This window comes from Oncorhynchus nerka, linkage group LG24 (genome assembly GCF_034236695.1).
Source record: "Oncorhynchus nerka isolate Pitt River linkage group LG24, Oner_Uvic_2.0, whole genome shotgun sequence".
Taxonomy (NCBI): Eukaryota; Metazoa; Chordata; class Actinopteri; order Salmoniformes; family Salmonidae; genus Oncorhynchus; species Oncorhynchus nerka.
The window spans coordinates 66762874-66780844 of NC_088419.1; the positions used below are offsets into that span (position 1 = coordinate 66762874).

At 42.2% G+C, this 17971-nt stretch overlaps 1 protein-coding gene across 1 annotated transcript in view; it reads left to right on the forward strand.

Annotated features, from left to right (window-relative positions):
* Positions 1-17971, forward strand: part of LOC115108450 (inactive N-acetylated-alpha-linked acidic dipeptidase-like protein 2) — a 284052-nt gene that overhangs the window by 237606 nt on the left and 28475 nt on the right. The window contains exon 11 of the mRNA XM_029632794.2: positions 11525-11614. Coding sequence (XP_029488654.1) covers positions 11525-11614 — 90 coding nt within the window. The remainder of the gene's footprint in view (positions 1-11524; positions 11615-17971) is intronic.

A 17971-nucleotide genomic window follows, 5' to 3' on the forward strand; every position in this document is an offset into this window, starting at 1 on the left:
TCCGGATGAAAGTGACGAGAGCGACAATGAAAACGATCCAACATCGGATGAAGCAATTCTGAGGCTATTCAACTCCGACACCGAAGGAGATGACTTCAGTGGTTTCAGTGCACAGGAGGAGGAAGATAGTAACCTACCAAGAAAGTCATTGGTCACTGTTTTAATTGTTGTTACAAGCCGCGTTTCGTTAAAGCCTATTTATTTTTGTTACAAGCCGTGTTTCGTTTAAAGGCTGTGTAAAGTTCATTTGTTTCAATGTACCGGTAGGCACTTGCGGCTTATAGACATGTGCGGCTAGATGAGACCAAAAGACAACACGTGAACAAGCAGGGTTGTAAATTCTCATAAAAAACTAAACATTAAAAAAAACGTTATTCTTGCAATAAAGGCATTTGGAATATCATGCTAAAACATACGTTTGAATTAATCTAATTAATTTGATATATCGCCAAACCCTAACACACACACACACACACACACACACACACACACACACACACACACACACACTTGGCCTGAACATCTGACTGAGTGAAGGTGCTACAGTCTGCTAATCGCTGTGGCGTGTGTTTGTTCTCCGAAGGGCTCAGGATGACCCAGGTGAGTGCTGTTCCTATTGGAACTCCCACTAGTCTGAACCTCACCAGGGGATACTCATCTGAACTTTTCTCTCTCTCCTCCCTCTTGCTGTTGAGATGTCAGTGTTTCCTTGCAAATACTCTACCCTCCACCTAGTCACAAATATGATGCCTTCATTCATATACTGTAGAATGCATTCCAATAGAACCATGTAGATGTGTGATGCTGGAGCTACTGAAGTAACCTTTAAATAAATATGGAGGGAGGCAGCAAAGCCATTCTCAGAGGAGAGTTGAGGAAGATGGGTCTTGGCATGCCTCACTACTCCAACAGGACAGACAGGCCCTCAGACTGACAGTCAGTCACATTCCCCAGACAGACTGCAGTACAGTCTGACACTAAGACTATCTCATCTCCTGCACACCCAGTGACACCCAGTGGCAATCTCTTTTTCAGAGGGAGCCAGCCGAGTTCTCATCAAATCAAACCCAGCTCAGTGGGAGCTCCGGCTGAGTCGAAATGAACACAGCACCAGCAGACCTGCTCTATTGATTCAGAGGCTCTTTCTGAGTCTCTCTGAGTCGGTGTAAAACAGCATCAAGGCAGGCAGGCAGCACCCCTCCTTCCCTCCGCTGTGTCTCCACTCTGCCCAGGCTTCCTTGGGACCAATCAGAAAGTGGGCGCTGAAGGGGAGTGTGTGTGTGAGGGGATAGAGAGATCATTAACTCAGCTCAGCTTGGCTCTTCTGCCTAATCACCAGTTAACACTTTCCAGGCCTGTATGGAATAGTGTGTGGGCAGGGAGCTCCTCACGGCAGGGGCCTGGCTGCTCTATGAGCCAGTAGACACATGGGGAGTCAGAACAAAACCTGGCTCAATGGATGTCGATGTATTGTAGAAGTGTCAACACATGAAGATGAACTCCTCAGAATGATTTTTCTTTGGCATTGGTTTGATGGTTGTATAAATTGGAATGTACACCACAAGTGTTAAGAATCTGTTCAAATGACTGTGGATGATTACTGATCCGTGGTGGATTTTAATCATCATGTTACCATGTTCCATAGCTCCCCTGTCTCTGCGTTGTGGAGCACGTTATGTCATCTTTGTGTGACAATGTCACAGTGTCACAGCCTACTTTGTACTGTGTGTCAAAGGTTTAACAAGAATTTGCTTCAGTTAATGTGACTGTGTGTTTTTGTTCACAACACAACAGCCTGTGTAAGACTCTAAAATATAGAAATGTATGTATTGTAGTTGGTGCTTGTTTTCCTTGCCAAGGACATCCTCATGCTGAAAATCAAATGCTACCAAGTGCTTCCAAAGTGTTTTAACACCCCCTTCAATAACCTAAAGGAGTTTTAATATCAAACCACTGCTTATCCAATGGTATTTATTTGGTCCCTCTGTTGCAGAGAGAACATAGTATAAGCCCTTAGGTCTGCATTGATTATCAATTACTTTATCTTGAGTCTACCATAAATACAGAATCATTTGATATAATGATCTTTCCTCTGAATTACGCCTGCAATCCTCAATTAACTTTCTAAAACTTATTTTGGATAACATAACCTCCCATTAACTTGTCACTAAGGCAAATCAGTATCTCTCCTCAGGGATTCTACTAAAGCAATAAGTTGTCCTCTATGAGAGTCAGTGTTTTGGAAGATTATCAGAAACAGCCATTGTAAATCCTCCATAAAACAAGCAAAGGCCTACTGAATCAACTGTACTGTTTTCCTGGTCATATCAAAGCTCATATTATGAGCATTACTTGCAGAACATCTTTGCTCTATTCATATCACCCATTAAATGGAGTTAAAAAAATAAATATAAAAAATGTCAGGGTTCAGTACCCATTGCTCCAGCTTAAAATAAAATAATAAAGGAATCAATGAAAATGCAGCTGGAGTGGAAATAACTTGACAATGCAGATTTTTTTCTCCTTTTCCTCAAGCGAAAAGGTTCACCTCTTTTTATGTGGCTGGCGCTGTCCTTATGGAATCCTCATTTCACTTGAACTCACTACATTAACTTTTACTCTGTAGTTCCCGGTTGATTAAATGAGTGATATCTGCATGAAACGACAGCTGATCCCGCTCTCCTCCCCTGCCTCGCCACACCTCTGATTATTTCCCCCTCTTTGTGGATGAATATTCATGTATTGTTGTTGCCAACAATAGACCATTCCCAGCTAGCACATTTGGTTCCTTGGAAGTTGTGGGAAAGTACGTTTTTGGTTTCCCTTTGAAGCCATAAGTTTCTTGACTGGTAAAACGGAAGAAATCAGAAGAACTTCTGAGAACAGAAGTGAACATTTTACCTGGTCTGGGAATGTACATTTTTAGGTTGCAGGGAGTTGCTGAGAATGTTTAACTATGGTTCCCTGAAAGTTTTCCGAGGAGGTTTTATTAATGTTCTGAGAAGGAAGGTATTTAAATAACATTCTGAGAACATGTTTTTATTGTGGCATGGCATCAGTGAGATTCAAACCTATGATCTTCTGTTCTCTATCCATGGAATTAGTCCACTGCGCCACCAGGATGGAGCTAGCATGCCATGTTTTCTTTACTCATACAAAGCTGTTCATTTTAGTCAATTTAAACAGGCCCCATTTCAAAGGAAACATTTCATGCATCTTTTACATTTAAAAAATGTAGCCTTTATTTAACTAGGCAAGTCAGCTAAGAACAAATTCTTATTGACAATGACGGCCTACCAAAAGACAAAAGGCCTCCTGCGGAGACGGGGGCTGGGATCAAAAAATTATAATAATACAATAAAAATATAGGACAAAATATACATCACGACAAGAGAGACAACACAACACTACATAAAGAGAGACCTAAGACAACAACATAGCATGGCAGCAACACATGACAACACAGCATGGTAGCAACACAACATGACAACAACATGATAGCAACACAACATGGCAGCAGCACAACATGGTAGCAGCACAAAACATGGTACAAACATTATTGGCCACAGACAACAGCACAAAGGGCAAGAAGGTAGAGACAACAATACATCACACAAAGCAGCCACAACTGTCAGTAAAAGTGTCTGTGATTGAGTCTTTGAATGAAGAGATTGAGATAAAACTGTCCAGGTCTGAGTGTTTGTTGCAGCTCGTTCCAGTCGCTAGTTGCAGCGAACTGAAAAGACGAGCGACCCAGGGATATGTGTGCTTTGGGAACCTTTAACAGAATGTGACTGGCAGAACGGGTGATGTACAGTATGTGGAGGATGAGGGCTGCAGTAAATATCTCAGATAGGGGGGAGTGAGGCCTAAGAGGGTTTTATAAATAAGCATCAACCAGTGGGTCTTGCGATGAGTATACAGAGATGGCCAGTTTACAGAGGAGTATAGAGTGCAGTCCTATAAGGAGTATTGGTGGCAAATCTGATGGCCAAATGGTAAAGAGCATCTAGCCGCTCGAGAACACCCTTACCTGCCGATCGATAAATTACATTTCGTAAACTTACATGGGTAGGATGAATCAGAATCATCTGAATCAGGGTTAGTTTGGCAGCTGGGGTGAAAGAGGAGTGATTACGGTAGAGGAAACCAAGTCTAGATTTAATTTTAGCCTGCAGCGTTGATACCCTCACCACCCACACCCAGGTGGTGAGGGTAGGAAACAACATCTCCACCCCGCTGATCCTCAACACTGGGGCCCTACAAGGGTGCGTTCTCAGCCCTCTCCTGTTCACCTATGACTGCATGGCCATGCACGCCTCCAACTCAATCATCAAGTTTGCAGATGACACTACAGTGTTAGGCTTGATTACCAACAACGACGAGACGGCCTACAGGGAGGAGGTGAGGGCCCTCAGAGTGTGGTGTCAGGAAATAACCTCACACTCAACGTCAACAAAACAAAGGAGATGATCGTAGACTTCAGGAAACAGCAGAGGGAGCACCCTCCTATCCACATCAACGGGACAGCAGTGGAGAAGGTGGAAAGTTTTAAGTTCCTCAGCGTACACATCACGGACAAACTGAAATGGTCCACCCACATAGACAGTATGGTGAAGAAGGCGCAACAGCGCCTCTTCAACCTCAGGAGGCAGAAGAAATTCGGCTTGTCACCAAAAGCACTCACAAATTTCTACAGATGCACAATCGAGAGCATCCTGTCGGGCTGTATCACCGCCTGGTACGGCAACTGCTTCGCCCACAACCATACGGCTCTCCAGAGGGTAGTGAGGTCTGCACAATGCATCACCAGGGGCAAACTACCTGCCCTCCAGGACACCTACACCACCCGATGTCATAGGAAGGCCAAAAAGATAATCAAGGACCTCAACCACCCGAGCAACTGCTTGTTCACCCCGCTATCATCCAGGTAAGATCAGTACAGGTGCATCAAAGCTGGGACCGAGAGACTGAAAAACAGCTTCTATCTCAAGGCCTTCAGACTGTTAAACAGCCATCACTAACATACTGACTCAAATCTCTAGCCACTTTAACAATTAAAAATTGGATGTAATGAATATATCACTAGTCACTTTAAATAATGCCACTTTATATAATGTTTACATACCCTACATTACTCATCTCATATGTATATACTGTACTCTATACCATCTACTGCATCTTGTCTATGCCGCATGGCCATCACTCATCCATATATTTATATGTACATATTCTTATTCAATCCTTCACACTTGTGTGTATAAGGTAGTTGTTGTGAAATTGTTAGATTACTTGTTAGATATTACTGCTCAGTCAGAACTAGAAGCAGAAGCAAGCATTTCGCTACACTCGCATTAACATCTGCTAACCATGTGTATGTGACCAATAAAATTGGATTTGATTTGATTTGAGAGAAGGACAGTGTACCGTCTAGCCATACTCCCAAGTACTTGTTTGAGGTGACTACCTCAAGCTCTAAACCCTCAGAGGTAGTAATAACACCTGTGGGAGGAGGGGCATTCTTCTTACCAACCCACATGACCTTTGTTTTGGAGGTGTTCAGAACAAGGTGAAGGGTAGAGAAAGCTTGTTGGACACTAAGAAAGCTTTGTTGTAGAGCGTTTAACACAAAATCGGGGGAGGGGCCAGCTCACTATAAGACTGTGTCATCTGCATATAAATGGAGAGAGCTTCCTACTGCCTGAGCTATGTTGTTGATGTAAATTGAGAAGAGCGTGGGGCCTAGGATCGAGCCTTGGGGTACACCCTTGGTGACAGACAGTGGCTGAGACAGCAAATGTTCTGTCTTTATACACTGCACTCTTTGAGAGAGGTAGTTCGCAAACCAGGCCAAAGATACCTCAGAGACACCAATACTCCTTAGCCGGCCCACAAGAATGGAATGGTCTACCGTATCAAACGCTTTGACCAAGTCAATAAAAATAGCAGCACAACATTGCTGAGAATCAAGGACAATGGTGACATCATTGAGGACCTTTAAGGTTGCAGTGACACATTCATAACCTGAGCGGAAAGCAGATTGCATACCAGAGAGAATACTATAGACATCAAGAAAGCCAGACAGTTGTTTATTGTCAAGTTTTTCCAACACTTTGATAAATAGGGCAAAATAGAAATAGGTCTATAACAGTTAGTTATAACAGTTAGCACTCATTAAGATCAGATGTGGCCAATTAGTGGGCGTGGCCCACACACTTGAACACACTTAACAAGATAGACTATAGAGAGAGTTTTGTTGATGCTGAGAATGGAATGTATTATAAATAACATTCTTAGAACTTTCTCAAAAGTTTTCTTGATTTTTGGGGGGGGAAAGTTTTCTTAATGTTCTCAGAACAATTTGAGAACATGACTTTAAATAGAACCATGAGGAAACCTGTAGGAAACGTAATGCTGAAGTACTGAAATTCCCAAAGAAGGACACTGTTTCTTAACATTCCCTGAACTATTTGATAATATTCTCAATTGCAAACCAGTTGGAGAACGTTCCTCAAACATTATCAAAATTGAAATGAAATGTAACCATGTTTGAACTTTTAGTAAACGTTCTGTTAAAGTAGTGAATTAAAAGTAAAACCAAGAAAATAACTTTTTTTGTCAAGTTCTTTAAATGTGCTGAGAACGTTCCAAAGCAAATCAACTACCCTGCACCATTCCCAGAAAGTTGTGAAAGGTTTTACTGTATTCAAAATAACCATAGGACAAACTCTCACCAAACTCTTAAATATATTATATATAAATATTCCCAGAATGTTATGTGCTAGCTGGGTCAGTTCTGGGGGCTGGGAAATGCTCTGAAATTTGGTTCCATGTTTGCCATGGTCCTGTGAGGTTGCCTAGGCAGAGAGCTCTGGAAATATTGTACAGATTTTCTGTATTTTTAAGTCGTTTCAATTGCATTTTTCAATTAATGTTTTGTTTTTGTTACCTTAATGAGGGTTGATCTGACATTTCTGGTGATAAACCATAGAGTTGCAGGCCTGATGACGGCAAGTATGTTTATTAGGCTAGCTAGGTAGCTAGTTAGCTGGCTAATGGTATTTGAATGATGTATTCACATCACCGTCTGTTTGTTCCACCTGTCCTGGTTCCTGGAAGAATGTGAGGGAATGGCAGCCACGCCTCGTAGGGGACACTTCCAGACTACTATTGAGGTGTAGTGGTGTTTTCTGGCGCTTTTACAGTTGCCAAAGCAACTCCCAGGTGGATGATACACCTTGATAGTGGATGATCCAGCCTACTTACGGAGGTGGAGATGACGTGCCTGATGAAGAGCTCCGGGCCTGTCTGACTGACATTTCTCCCTGCCTGTCTATCACCGATGCTCCCGCCGCTCAAGCTACTGCTGCTGACTGCCTTTCTGAACTGCCTAAAGGCATCTGAAGCTGTGGAAGACCATCAGCCATGAAGTGACAGATCCCTACATTTGTTTTGGTTTTCAACATGACTTTGAGATTCTTGTTTGTAATGAAAAGCACTATATCAAATAAATGTATTATTATTTAATGATGTTGCACTAAACAGCTCAAAGCACTCCCAGCCAGAGTATCCCACACGTCAAAGCCTGGGGATATTGGGGAGGACAATCTACATCACACGAGGTTGGTGGCTCCTGAATTGGGGAGGACGGGCTCGTGGTAATGGCTGGAGCGGAATTAGTGGAATGGTATCAAATACATAAAATAATGGTTTCCGTGTGTTTGATACCATTCCATTTGCTCCATTCCAGACATTTATTATGATCCGTCCTCCCCTCAGCAGCCTCTTGTAACCTACATCTTCACGCTGATTACTCCATTCAAAGCTTCATTTTCCAGCTTACATAAACAATGTGTCTTCTGCTCTCTACTCTCCACCACCGAATATAGTGAAAACCACCGTAGTTAGTATTGTCACGGTCGTCATAATGAGGAGACCAAGGCGCAGCGTGATAGGCGTACATAACTATTTTAATGAAAAGAACGAACACTGAACAAAACTAAACATCAGTGCGAGGAGGTACACTGGAGACCAGGAGCGCTGAGCCGGCACCCTCCTGCCCATTCTAGAATAGCGCACTGGAGACACCGTGCGCTCCACCGCATAACACGGTGCCTGACCAGTAACAGGCTCCCCACAGTAAGCATGAGGAGCTGGCTCAGGTCTCCGACCTGACTCATGCAATCTCCTCGTGTTCCCCCCCAAAACAATTATTGGGGCTGCTTCTCGGGCTTTCGTGCTAGCCGTGTACCCTCATATCATTGCCGTTCCTCCTGTGCTATCTCCACCTGCCTCCATGGTAGGCGATCCTCCCCTTCCAGTATTTCCTCCCACGTCCAGGATCCTTTACCGTCCAGCATTTCATCCCATGTCCATGCTGTCTGCTCCATCAAACACTGCTCCTCCTTTTCACGCTGCTTGGTCCTTTTATGGTGGATTGTTCTGTCACGGTCGTCATAATGAGTAGACCAAGGCGCAGCGTGATAAGCGTACATAACTCTTTTAATGAAAAGAACAAACACTGAACAAAATTATACAAAACAACAAAATGAACCATGAAGCTATATGACTAGTGCAAACAGGCAACTAAACATAGAATAACAACCCACAAACTATCCAAGGTATATGGCTACCTAAATATGGTCCCCAATCAGAGACAACGATAAACAGCTGCCACTGGTTGAGAACCAATCTAGGCAACCATAGACATAAAAACACCTAGACAAAGTACTGCATAAACATACAAAAAACCCTAGACAATACAAAAACTACACAAACCGCCCTTGTCACATCCTGACTTACCAAATAATAAAGAAAGCAAAGATAACTAAGAGCGTGACAAGTATTGACATTATAATTAAATCACAATGGATTAGCTAATTTCCGTGAAACAGCTGTCTGTGTTACAGTAGCTGCCTAGTTAGTGCAGTGTCTTTAGCTAGCTTGCTAGCTTCGTTGTGCTAGCTTGCGAATAGGATAACGTTAGCTAACTAAACATTTGGCTATTGGCTGGCACTGGCAGTATGGGATTATAGAGAGTTAATTCAATTGTTTATTTGTCATCTTGCTAATTATCTAGCTGTGGCCTGCTGGCTAGTATCAACCAAGGCTATCTACAAAATAGCAGCATTAGCACATATAGCTTGGAATCTAGACCAAAAGCAATTCGCATGGACATGCATTTCCAAACAATGCTATTTCCACCTTCTGATTTGGAGTATTTTAACAAGGCTCAGTGGCTGACGACTTCCAAAGTATTTTCTCTGTGAACACAAAAGAGATTGACTGCTGACACACTGTACAGAGGGGCTCTGTACTGTCGGTAGGCAAACGTTTAACAATCCTAACATTTGTGTCTGAGCTATAAACAGAACTCAGTGACCCCCTTGTGGTACGGTCAGGACAGAAGCCAACTCTTGTTGCTCTTGATTTTCATTCCTATCCTCCAGCCCTCCTGCTAGTTTGTGTTTGTTTTCTGGGGGGGATTCAGAGCGAGATTTGCTGAACAGAACTACAGTCATCAGCAAAACAGGAGATCAACCACTTGACTCTAGCGCCTCCATCTGCCCACCCTGCTCCCCCTCCTGCGTTTACCTTACTCCCACCAGTTGGCAGGCATGCTCCTGCTAACAGGCCTGGCAGGGAACACCCACCCCATTCCACAGGGAATTGTGACACCTAGTACACCTACAATTGGTTTACCCAGGGACATGCAATCTGCTCGTTTCAAGCGTACATATTCAGGGTTAACTACTCAAACAATGGTACAATTTGAATCTAGCCTTTGGTCCATACTCAGTGAACAGATTAGTATGATGCAGTGCTCTGTGTAGAAAATTATTGAAGTAACAATTAGACACACTGATGATCAAAGCAGTGGATAGCCTTGTTGTTGTCCATTCATTAGGCACCTTGCAGTATACCGCATATCACCTAACAATGTAAAAGGTACTTGATGGCTCCTAACAGATATAGGAAGTAGTAGCCACTAGTGGTTAGAGCGTTGGACTAGTAATCGAAAGGTTTCAAGATCGAATCCCCGAGCTGACAAGGTTAAAAATCTGTTGTTCTGCCCCTGAACAAGGCAGTTAACCCACTGTTCCTAGGCCGTCATTGAAAATAAGAATTTGTTCTTAACTGACTTGCCTAGTTAAATAAAGGTAAAATAAATAAAATAAAACTATACGGAGAAAGAGAAAGGACTTTAACTGAAGGAGACAGAAGTGTTGTCTTTAATGGCCATTTGTCTGAACATCTAATCCTTGTGCTCCTTTACTTCACCTACACAAAGTATCTGTTTTGGCACCCAAAGTATTTGTACAATGGCATTTAGGTGTATTTCCTAAATGGAGCCTTGTCTGATGAGTTTGTGTGCAAATATACTTGCATTTCTGCACCTCCTCCTGTGTTGGGTTCTCTGTGTAGCCTAGCCTATGTGTCACAACAGTGGGGGGCTGCTACTTCCATTATTTCTTTAATCTGTCAGTGAGGAGTACCATGGCTGAGGAGGACAGAGCCACTTCAACTGTTAGCCTGGCTCTGCTCTGGCTGATGACTCATGTGTGACTCACCTTTTTCTCCCCAATAACCTGGGAATCCTGCCCTAGATGGCTGGGGCTGGAGACTGTGCTGTGTTTTATAATCCTACACTATTGGCTGCTTCCTCGTGCTGCAAAGTGGTCTGAAATATTTAGATGTTTAATCAGAGCTGCTGGTGATGCTGTATGGAGAGGCTGAGGCTCTCTGTAAGGTATTATTTCAGTGCCACTTCTGAGCATGTGTCTGACAGCAGTACAAAAGGACCTGACAGTGGCATGTCGCTGAAAAGGTTTGGTGTTTTTTTTGGAATTAATAGCCTTGTGAATTGTAGTGCAACATAACAGAAAATACTTTAGCGTCTGCCTCAGATCATTGCAGCCGTGAAGGGAGATCTGTGTGGATGATGAAAGTGGTTTGCCGATTAGTATAGAATAGTCTCAGAATATTCTCAACCCTGTTTATGAGACAGTCACATAACAGGTAAACAACCAATGGCAGGGTCACCCAACTGGCAGCCCGCCTGCGGGACGAATTTAACCAGCAAGTTTTTTTATTTGGCCCCAATTATTATTTTGTTGTTGGGGGGGAGGACATAAAATACTGTAAAAACACCAGCAAATCAGCTCCAAGTCATTTACATTGTGGAAATCTGTTCCAAAGTATTTCCACATGTAATAGAGAGATATATGTGATACTATACAAATGTAAGCAAGGTTTGAAATTATGCTTTAGTCAAATATTATATCTGTTTGGGCTTCTTGCGGTCAATTTGCAGTCTACAACTTATTTGTAACTATGTTCCATCCCCCTGACCATCCGCTCAAGAAAAAAATCTGCCCACGGCTGAATCTAGCTGATGATCCCTGGCCTATAGTATGAAACTGAATTTGTAGTATGAAGCTGTGAATATTTCAAACAAATCCAATAGCTGTATATCAACATCAATAATAGTATGATATTTGGCATGTTATTTTTTTCCCCCCAGAAAAGCAGTTTTCTCTCTGAAGCCCTGTTTTCTGCAGAGTCACCGGAGACCTTGGATCCCCTCTTCAAATTCCATGAGACTATCGCTAAGGTAAGAGACCATCTCTCAACTGTCTTGAGGCACTGTTATCCTTACAAGGGCTTGGCAAATGAAAACAATAATTCATGGACTGGAGTGGAGTAAGGAGCGGTGCTTAATTGAGACTGGCAGGTAGTGTGGTTGTGGAATATGGTTTTAGAAGCCTTTTCATGTGGTGTCAGACTATTCTGTCTTTTTTAGCTCTCTAAGCCAAACCTTGAGGCAGTAGCTAGTTAGGAACAAACATTGATATACAGTGTGCATCCTGCTTACTGTTCAGCTCTTCATTTTAATGCAAAGAAGATATTAGACTTAAGCCTGAATTGCTCTCCCGTCATGCTCACAGACTCTCATTCATCATCCCAAATGTGCCCACATTTCTGTCTCCAAAGTGTCAAACTGGTGTGCCGTTAGTATACTTCAATATTACTGTAATATGTGGACATTTTTCTTCTGTGTCCCTTCCATCCTTTTCTTCGGAACAAATTTCATATTTGTTAGAACAAGATTAAAAAATCATTTAAAAATGCAGTTTCCAGCTACTATAGTCATTTACAACATTAACAATGTCCACACTGTATTTCTGATGTATTTCTGATGTTATTTTAATGGACAAGAAATGTGCTTTTTTTTTCAAAAACAAGGACAGTTCTATGTAACCCTAATATTTTGTACACACACACACACACACACACACACACACACACACACACACACACACACACAACAGCTTACCATCTTTAGCCTATGGGCAGACTGACAGTCATCCTGTGGACAGACTGAAGGTCAGGCCTCTGTGTGACCCGACCCCCCCTTGTTGTCACCTCAGGCCAATCTTCATACAAAGGACTTTGTATCAGTGTCTGTCTTTAAGTGTTACTGTGTGTGTGTGTGTGTGTGTGTGTGTGTGTGTGTGTGTGTGTGTGTGTAGGATGAGTGACCCAATGTAGTGGTGTGTTGCTTTATTTAAAGCCAGCACTCAGTCATTCACGTCTTGGCCAGACACTGATTGCTCAGCTAAAGGCTGGCTCCTGATAGCTTATTTTTTTCCCTACCTGTTCTTTGTCTTCAGGAGGACAGGTTGCTGGTTGGGAAGCAGAAAAAAGGCCAAGCTTTTATACACATTTTTGTCTCCAGCGAGGAAGGCCACAAATATGACGGCAGAAAGAAATATGGCTGTCGTTAGAGCTCCTCATCACAGCCTTGGAGATAATGTAATGTGCCACACGTTGTTTGTGTGAAGTGTTAAGAGCTGAGGAAAAGAAAAAGCAATGACATAAAACATTCAGCAATAGTAGTACAATGGCAAGTGATAAAGGGGGTAGTGAAAATGAAAAGAGGCAGTCCAAGATGTTATTCTCAAATTGAAATATTCACATGGCGAATGTTGAGCATTATTTTAACTCCAATGTAAATTGGTCGTTGGGACTATTTGAGTGCAAGAGCTGTCAGCTGTGATTTATAATTCCGAGGACGTGTTTGGAGATCTATCATATGTCAAAATATCATATTTTTCAGCTTTATGGCGGAAGGTTGAGAAACTTTACTGAATAATAAAGAGAAAAGATCTCTCGCTGGTGATTGTGACACCACACACACAGTACAGCCACAGTGGTGTCAGAAAAACTTTGGAGAGGCAAGATTGTCTTATCAGGGGACTTCTCCTGATTTCGGGGGATTACACAGTGTGATACACAGCTGCCGGATTCACACAGCCACAGAAAAGAAAGCAAAACATCTCTGTGAAAACTGCCAGGCCTCATCCTTAACCACAAAGGAAATAGTTCTATGAGAGAAATCCCATAAGAGGAATGGGATCTTTGCCCACCAAATGTGTCACAATAATCATTATAGTGATGTAGCCACTGTTTCCCCATCTGTGAAATATATGTCATAATGTTTTGTTTAGGAACATGTTTAGTCATGTGTCATGAAGAAGTAAACTGCCAGGCCACCATCACACTACCACCACCACCATGCTTGACCGTTGGTATGAGATTATTACTGTGGAATGCAGGGTTTGGTTTTAGCCAGACATAATGGGACCCATCTTGTCCAAAAAGTTGACTCAAGTTTGCATCAGCAAGTTTCTTGGAAGACATATGAGTCAAAGTATAACTTGTTGGACTACATGGGTCCCATTATGTCTGGCGAAAACTAAACACTGCATTCCACAGTGAGAACCTTATACAGTGCCTTGAGAAAGTATTCGGCCCCCTTGAACTTTTCGACCTTTTGCCACATTTCAGGCTTCAAACAAAGATATAAAACTGTATTTTTTTGTGAAGAATCAACAACAAGTGGGACACAATCATGAAGTGGAACGACATTTATTGGATATTTCAAACTTTTTTAACAAATCAAAAACTGAAAAATTGGACGTGCAAAATTATTCAGCCCCCTTAAGTTAATACTTTGTAGCGCCACCTTTTGCTGCGATTACAGCTGTAAGTCGCTTGGGGTATGTGTCTATCAGTTTTGCACATCGAGAGACTGAAATGTTTTCCCATTCCTCCTTGCAAAACAGCTCGAGCTCAGTGAGGTTGGATGGAGAGCATTTGTGAACAGCAGTTTTCAGTTCTTTCCACAGATTCTCGATTGGATTCAGGTCTGGACTTTGACTTGGCCATTCTAACACCTGGATATGTTTATTTTTGAACCATTCCATTGTAGATTTTGCTTTATGTTTTGGATCATTGTCTTGTTGGAAGACAAATCTCCGTCCCAGTCTCAGGTCTTTTGCAGACTCCATCAGGTTTTCTTTCAGAATGGTCCTGTATTTGGCTCCATCCATCTTCCCATCAATTTTAACCATCTTCCCTGTCCCTGCTGAAGAAAAGCAGGCCCAAACCATGATGCTGCCACCACCATGTTTGACAGTGGGGATGGTGTGTTCAGGGTGATGAGCTGTGTTGCTTTTACGCCAAACATAACATTTTGCATTGTTGCCAAAAAATTCAATTTTGGTTTCATCTGACCAGAGCACCTTCTTCCACATGTTTGGTGTGTCTCCCAGGTGGCTTGTGGCAAACTTTAAACAACACTTTTTATGGATATCTTTAAGAAATGGCTTTCTTCTTACCACTCTTCCATAAAGGCCAGATCTGTGCAATATACGACTGATTGTTGTCCTATGGACAGAGTCTCCCACCTCAGCTGTAGATCTCTGCAGTTCATCCAGAGTGATTATGGGCCTCTTGGCTGCATCTCTGATCAGTCTTCTCCTTGTATGAGCTGAAAGTTTAGAGGGACGGCCAGGTCTTGGTAGATTTGCAGTGGTCTGATACTCCTTCCATTTCAATATTATCGCTTGCACAGTGCTCCTTGGGATGTTTAAAGCTTGGGAAATCTTTTTGTATCCAAATCCGGCTTTAAACTTCTTCACAACAGTATCTCGGACCTGCCTGGTGTGTTCCTTGTTCTTCATGATGCTCTCTGCGCTTTTAACGGACCTCTGAGACTATCACAGTGCAGGTGCATTTATACGGAGACTTGATTACACACAGGTGGATTGTATTTATCATCATTAGTCATTTAGGTCAACATTGGATCATTCAGAGTTCCTCACGGAACTTCTGGAGAGAGTTTGCTGCACTGAAAGTAAAGGGGCTGAATAATTTTGCACGCCCAATTTTTCAGTTTTTGATTTGTTAAAAAAGTTTGAAATATCCAATAAATGTAGTTCCACTTCATGATTGTGTCCCACTTGTTGTTGTACCTACAGTCAAGCATGGTGGTGGCAGTGTGATGGTTTGTGGATGCTTTGCTGCCTCAGGACCTAGACGACTTCTACTCTGTATCAGAGAATTCTACAGGAGAATGTCAGGCCATCCGGGTCATGCAGGGTCATGGGTCATGCAGCAAGACAATGATCCAAAACACACAATTAAGTCTACATAAAAATGGCTAAAAAGCAACAAATCTAATCCCAATTGATATGTTGTTACAGGGTTTGCTTGAAAACCCACAAATATTGCTGAGTTAAAGCAATTCTGCAAGCCAGAGTGGGCGAAAAGTCCTATAGACCCATGTGAGAGACTGATCAACAACTACAGGAAGCTTTTGGCTGCAGTCATTGCAGGTAAAGGTGGCACAAGCAGTTATGGAGCGCAAGGGGGCAATTTACTTTTTCCCACATGGGAATTTGGTGTTGTATAACGTTATTAATTAAAATAATTATACTTTTTGTATTTGTAAACTCAGGTTTCCTTTTTGTAATATTAGGTATTGGTTGAAGATTTGATAACATTTAGTATAAAAAACATGCAAAAACAGAACATCAGAAAGAGGGCAAATACTTTTTCACAGCACTGTAGTTGCTACATAGCTCATTTAAATAATTGTAAATACAGAGCTCATTCAAATAACTTAGCCATCTTCGTTTTCAATGACAAAGATTTTTTCAATAATTCAAGATGTCTGATGATTGCAGGGACAACAGTACAAAAACATCTGTTTATAATATGATATTCAACCAATTAAATAACTACATAAAATACACTGTGGTTTTGACTACTGGACAACAATGCTGAAACCCATGGTCTCGGAAATTATTCAGACCCCTTCCCCTTTTCCACATTTTGTTTTATGTTACAGCCTTAAACCTAAAATGGATCTACACACAATACCCCATAATGATGAAGGAAAAACAGGTTTAGACATTTTTGCAAATTTATAAAGAAACAAACAACTGAAATACCTTATTTACATAAGTATTCAGACCCTTTGCTATGAGACTCGAAATGAGCTCAGGTGCATCCGGTTTCCATGAATCATCCTTGAGATGTTCCTACAACTTGATTGGTCCACTTGTGGTAAATTCAATTTATTGGACATGATTTTGAAAGGCACTCACCTGTCTATATAATGTCCCACAGTTGACAGTGCAAAAACCAAGCCATGAGGTCGAAGGAATTGTTTGTTAAGCTCCGAGACAAGATTGTGTTGAGGCACAGATCTGGGGAAGGGTACCAAAACATTTCTGCAGCATTGAAGGTTCAAGTACACAGTGGCCTCCATCATTCTTAAATGGAAGAAGTTTGGAACCACCAAGACTCTTCCTAGTGCTGACCACTTGGCCAAACTGAGCAATCGAGGGAGAAGGGCCTTGGTCAGCGAGGTGACCAAGAACCCAATGATCACTCTGACAGAGCTCCAGAGTTCCCCTGTGGAGATGGAAGACCCTTCCGGAAGGACATACATCTCCGCAGCACTACACCAATCAGGCCTTTACGGTAGAGCGGCCAGACGGAAGCCAATCCTCAGTAAAAGGCACATGACAGCCCACTTGGAGATTTCTAAAAGGCACCTAAAGGACTCTGACCATGACAAACAAGATTCTCTGGTCTGATGAAACCAAGATTGAGCTCTTTGGCCTGAATGCCAAGCGTCACATCTGGAGAAACCCTGGTACTATCCCTAAGGTGAAGCATGGTGGTGGCGGCATCATGCTGTGGGGATGTTTTTCAGCGGGAGGGACTGTGAGACTAGTCAAGATCGAGGGAAAGATGAACGGAGCAAAGTACAGGGAGATCCTTGATGAAAACCTGTTCCAGAGTGCTCAGATTGGGGCGAAAGTTCACCTTCCAACAGGGCAACGACCCTAAGCACATAATGCAGGAGTGGCTTCGGGACAAGTCTCTGAATGTCCTTGAGTGGCCCAGCCAGAGCCCAAACTTGAAGCATCTCTGGAGAGACCTGAAAATAGCTGTGCAGCGAAGTTCCCCATCCAACCTGACAGAGCTTGAGAGGATCTGCAGAGAAGAATGGGAGAACTCCCCAAATACAGGTGTGCCAAGCTTGTAGCGTTATACCCAAGAAGAATCAAGGCTGTAATCGCTGCCAAAGGTGCTTTAACAAAGTACTGAGTAAAGGGTCTGAATATTTATGTAAATGTGATATCACTTTTTTACCTTTAATACATTTGCAAAAATGTCTAAAAACCTAGTTTTGCTTTGTAGTTATGGGGTATTGTATGTAGATTGATGGGGGTGTCAATTTAATACATTTTAGAATAAGGCTGTAATGTTACAAAATGTGACTGCATTTGGAAAGTGTTCAGACCCCTTGACCTTTTTCACATTTTCTTACATTAAAAATTGTGGTTAAAATGTATTTGTCTTTTTTTTCCAATGACCTACAGAAAAACGAATGTCAATGAAAAAACAAGATTCATGAAAAATAAAACACTAATATATCTTGGTTAGATAAGTATTCACCCTCCTCTGTCAATACACCTTTGGCAGCATTTACAGCTGTGAGTCTTTTTGGGTCAGTCTCTAAGAGCTTTTCACACCTGGATTGTACAATATTTGCCCATTATTCTTTTTAAATTATTCAAGCTCTGTCAAGTGGGTTGTTGATCATTGC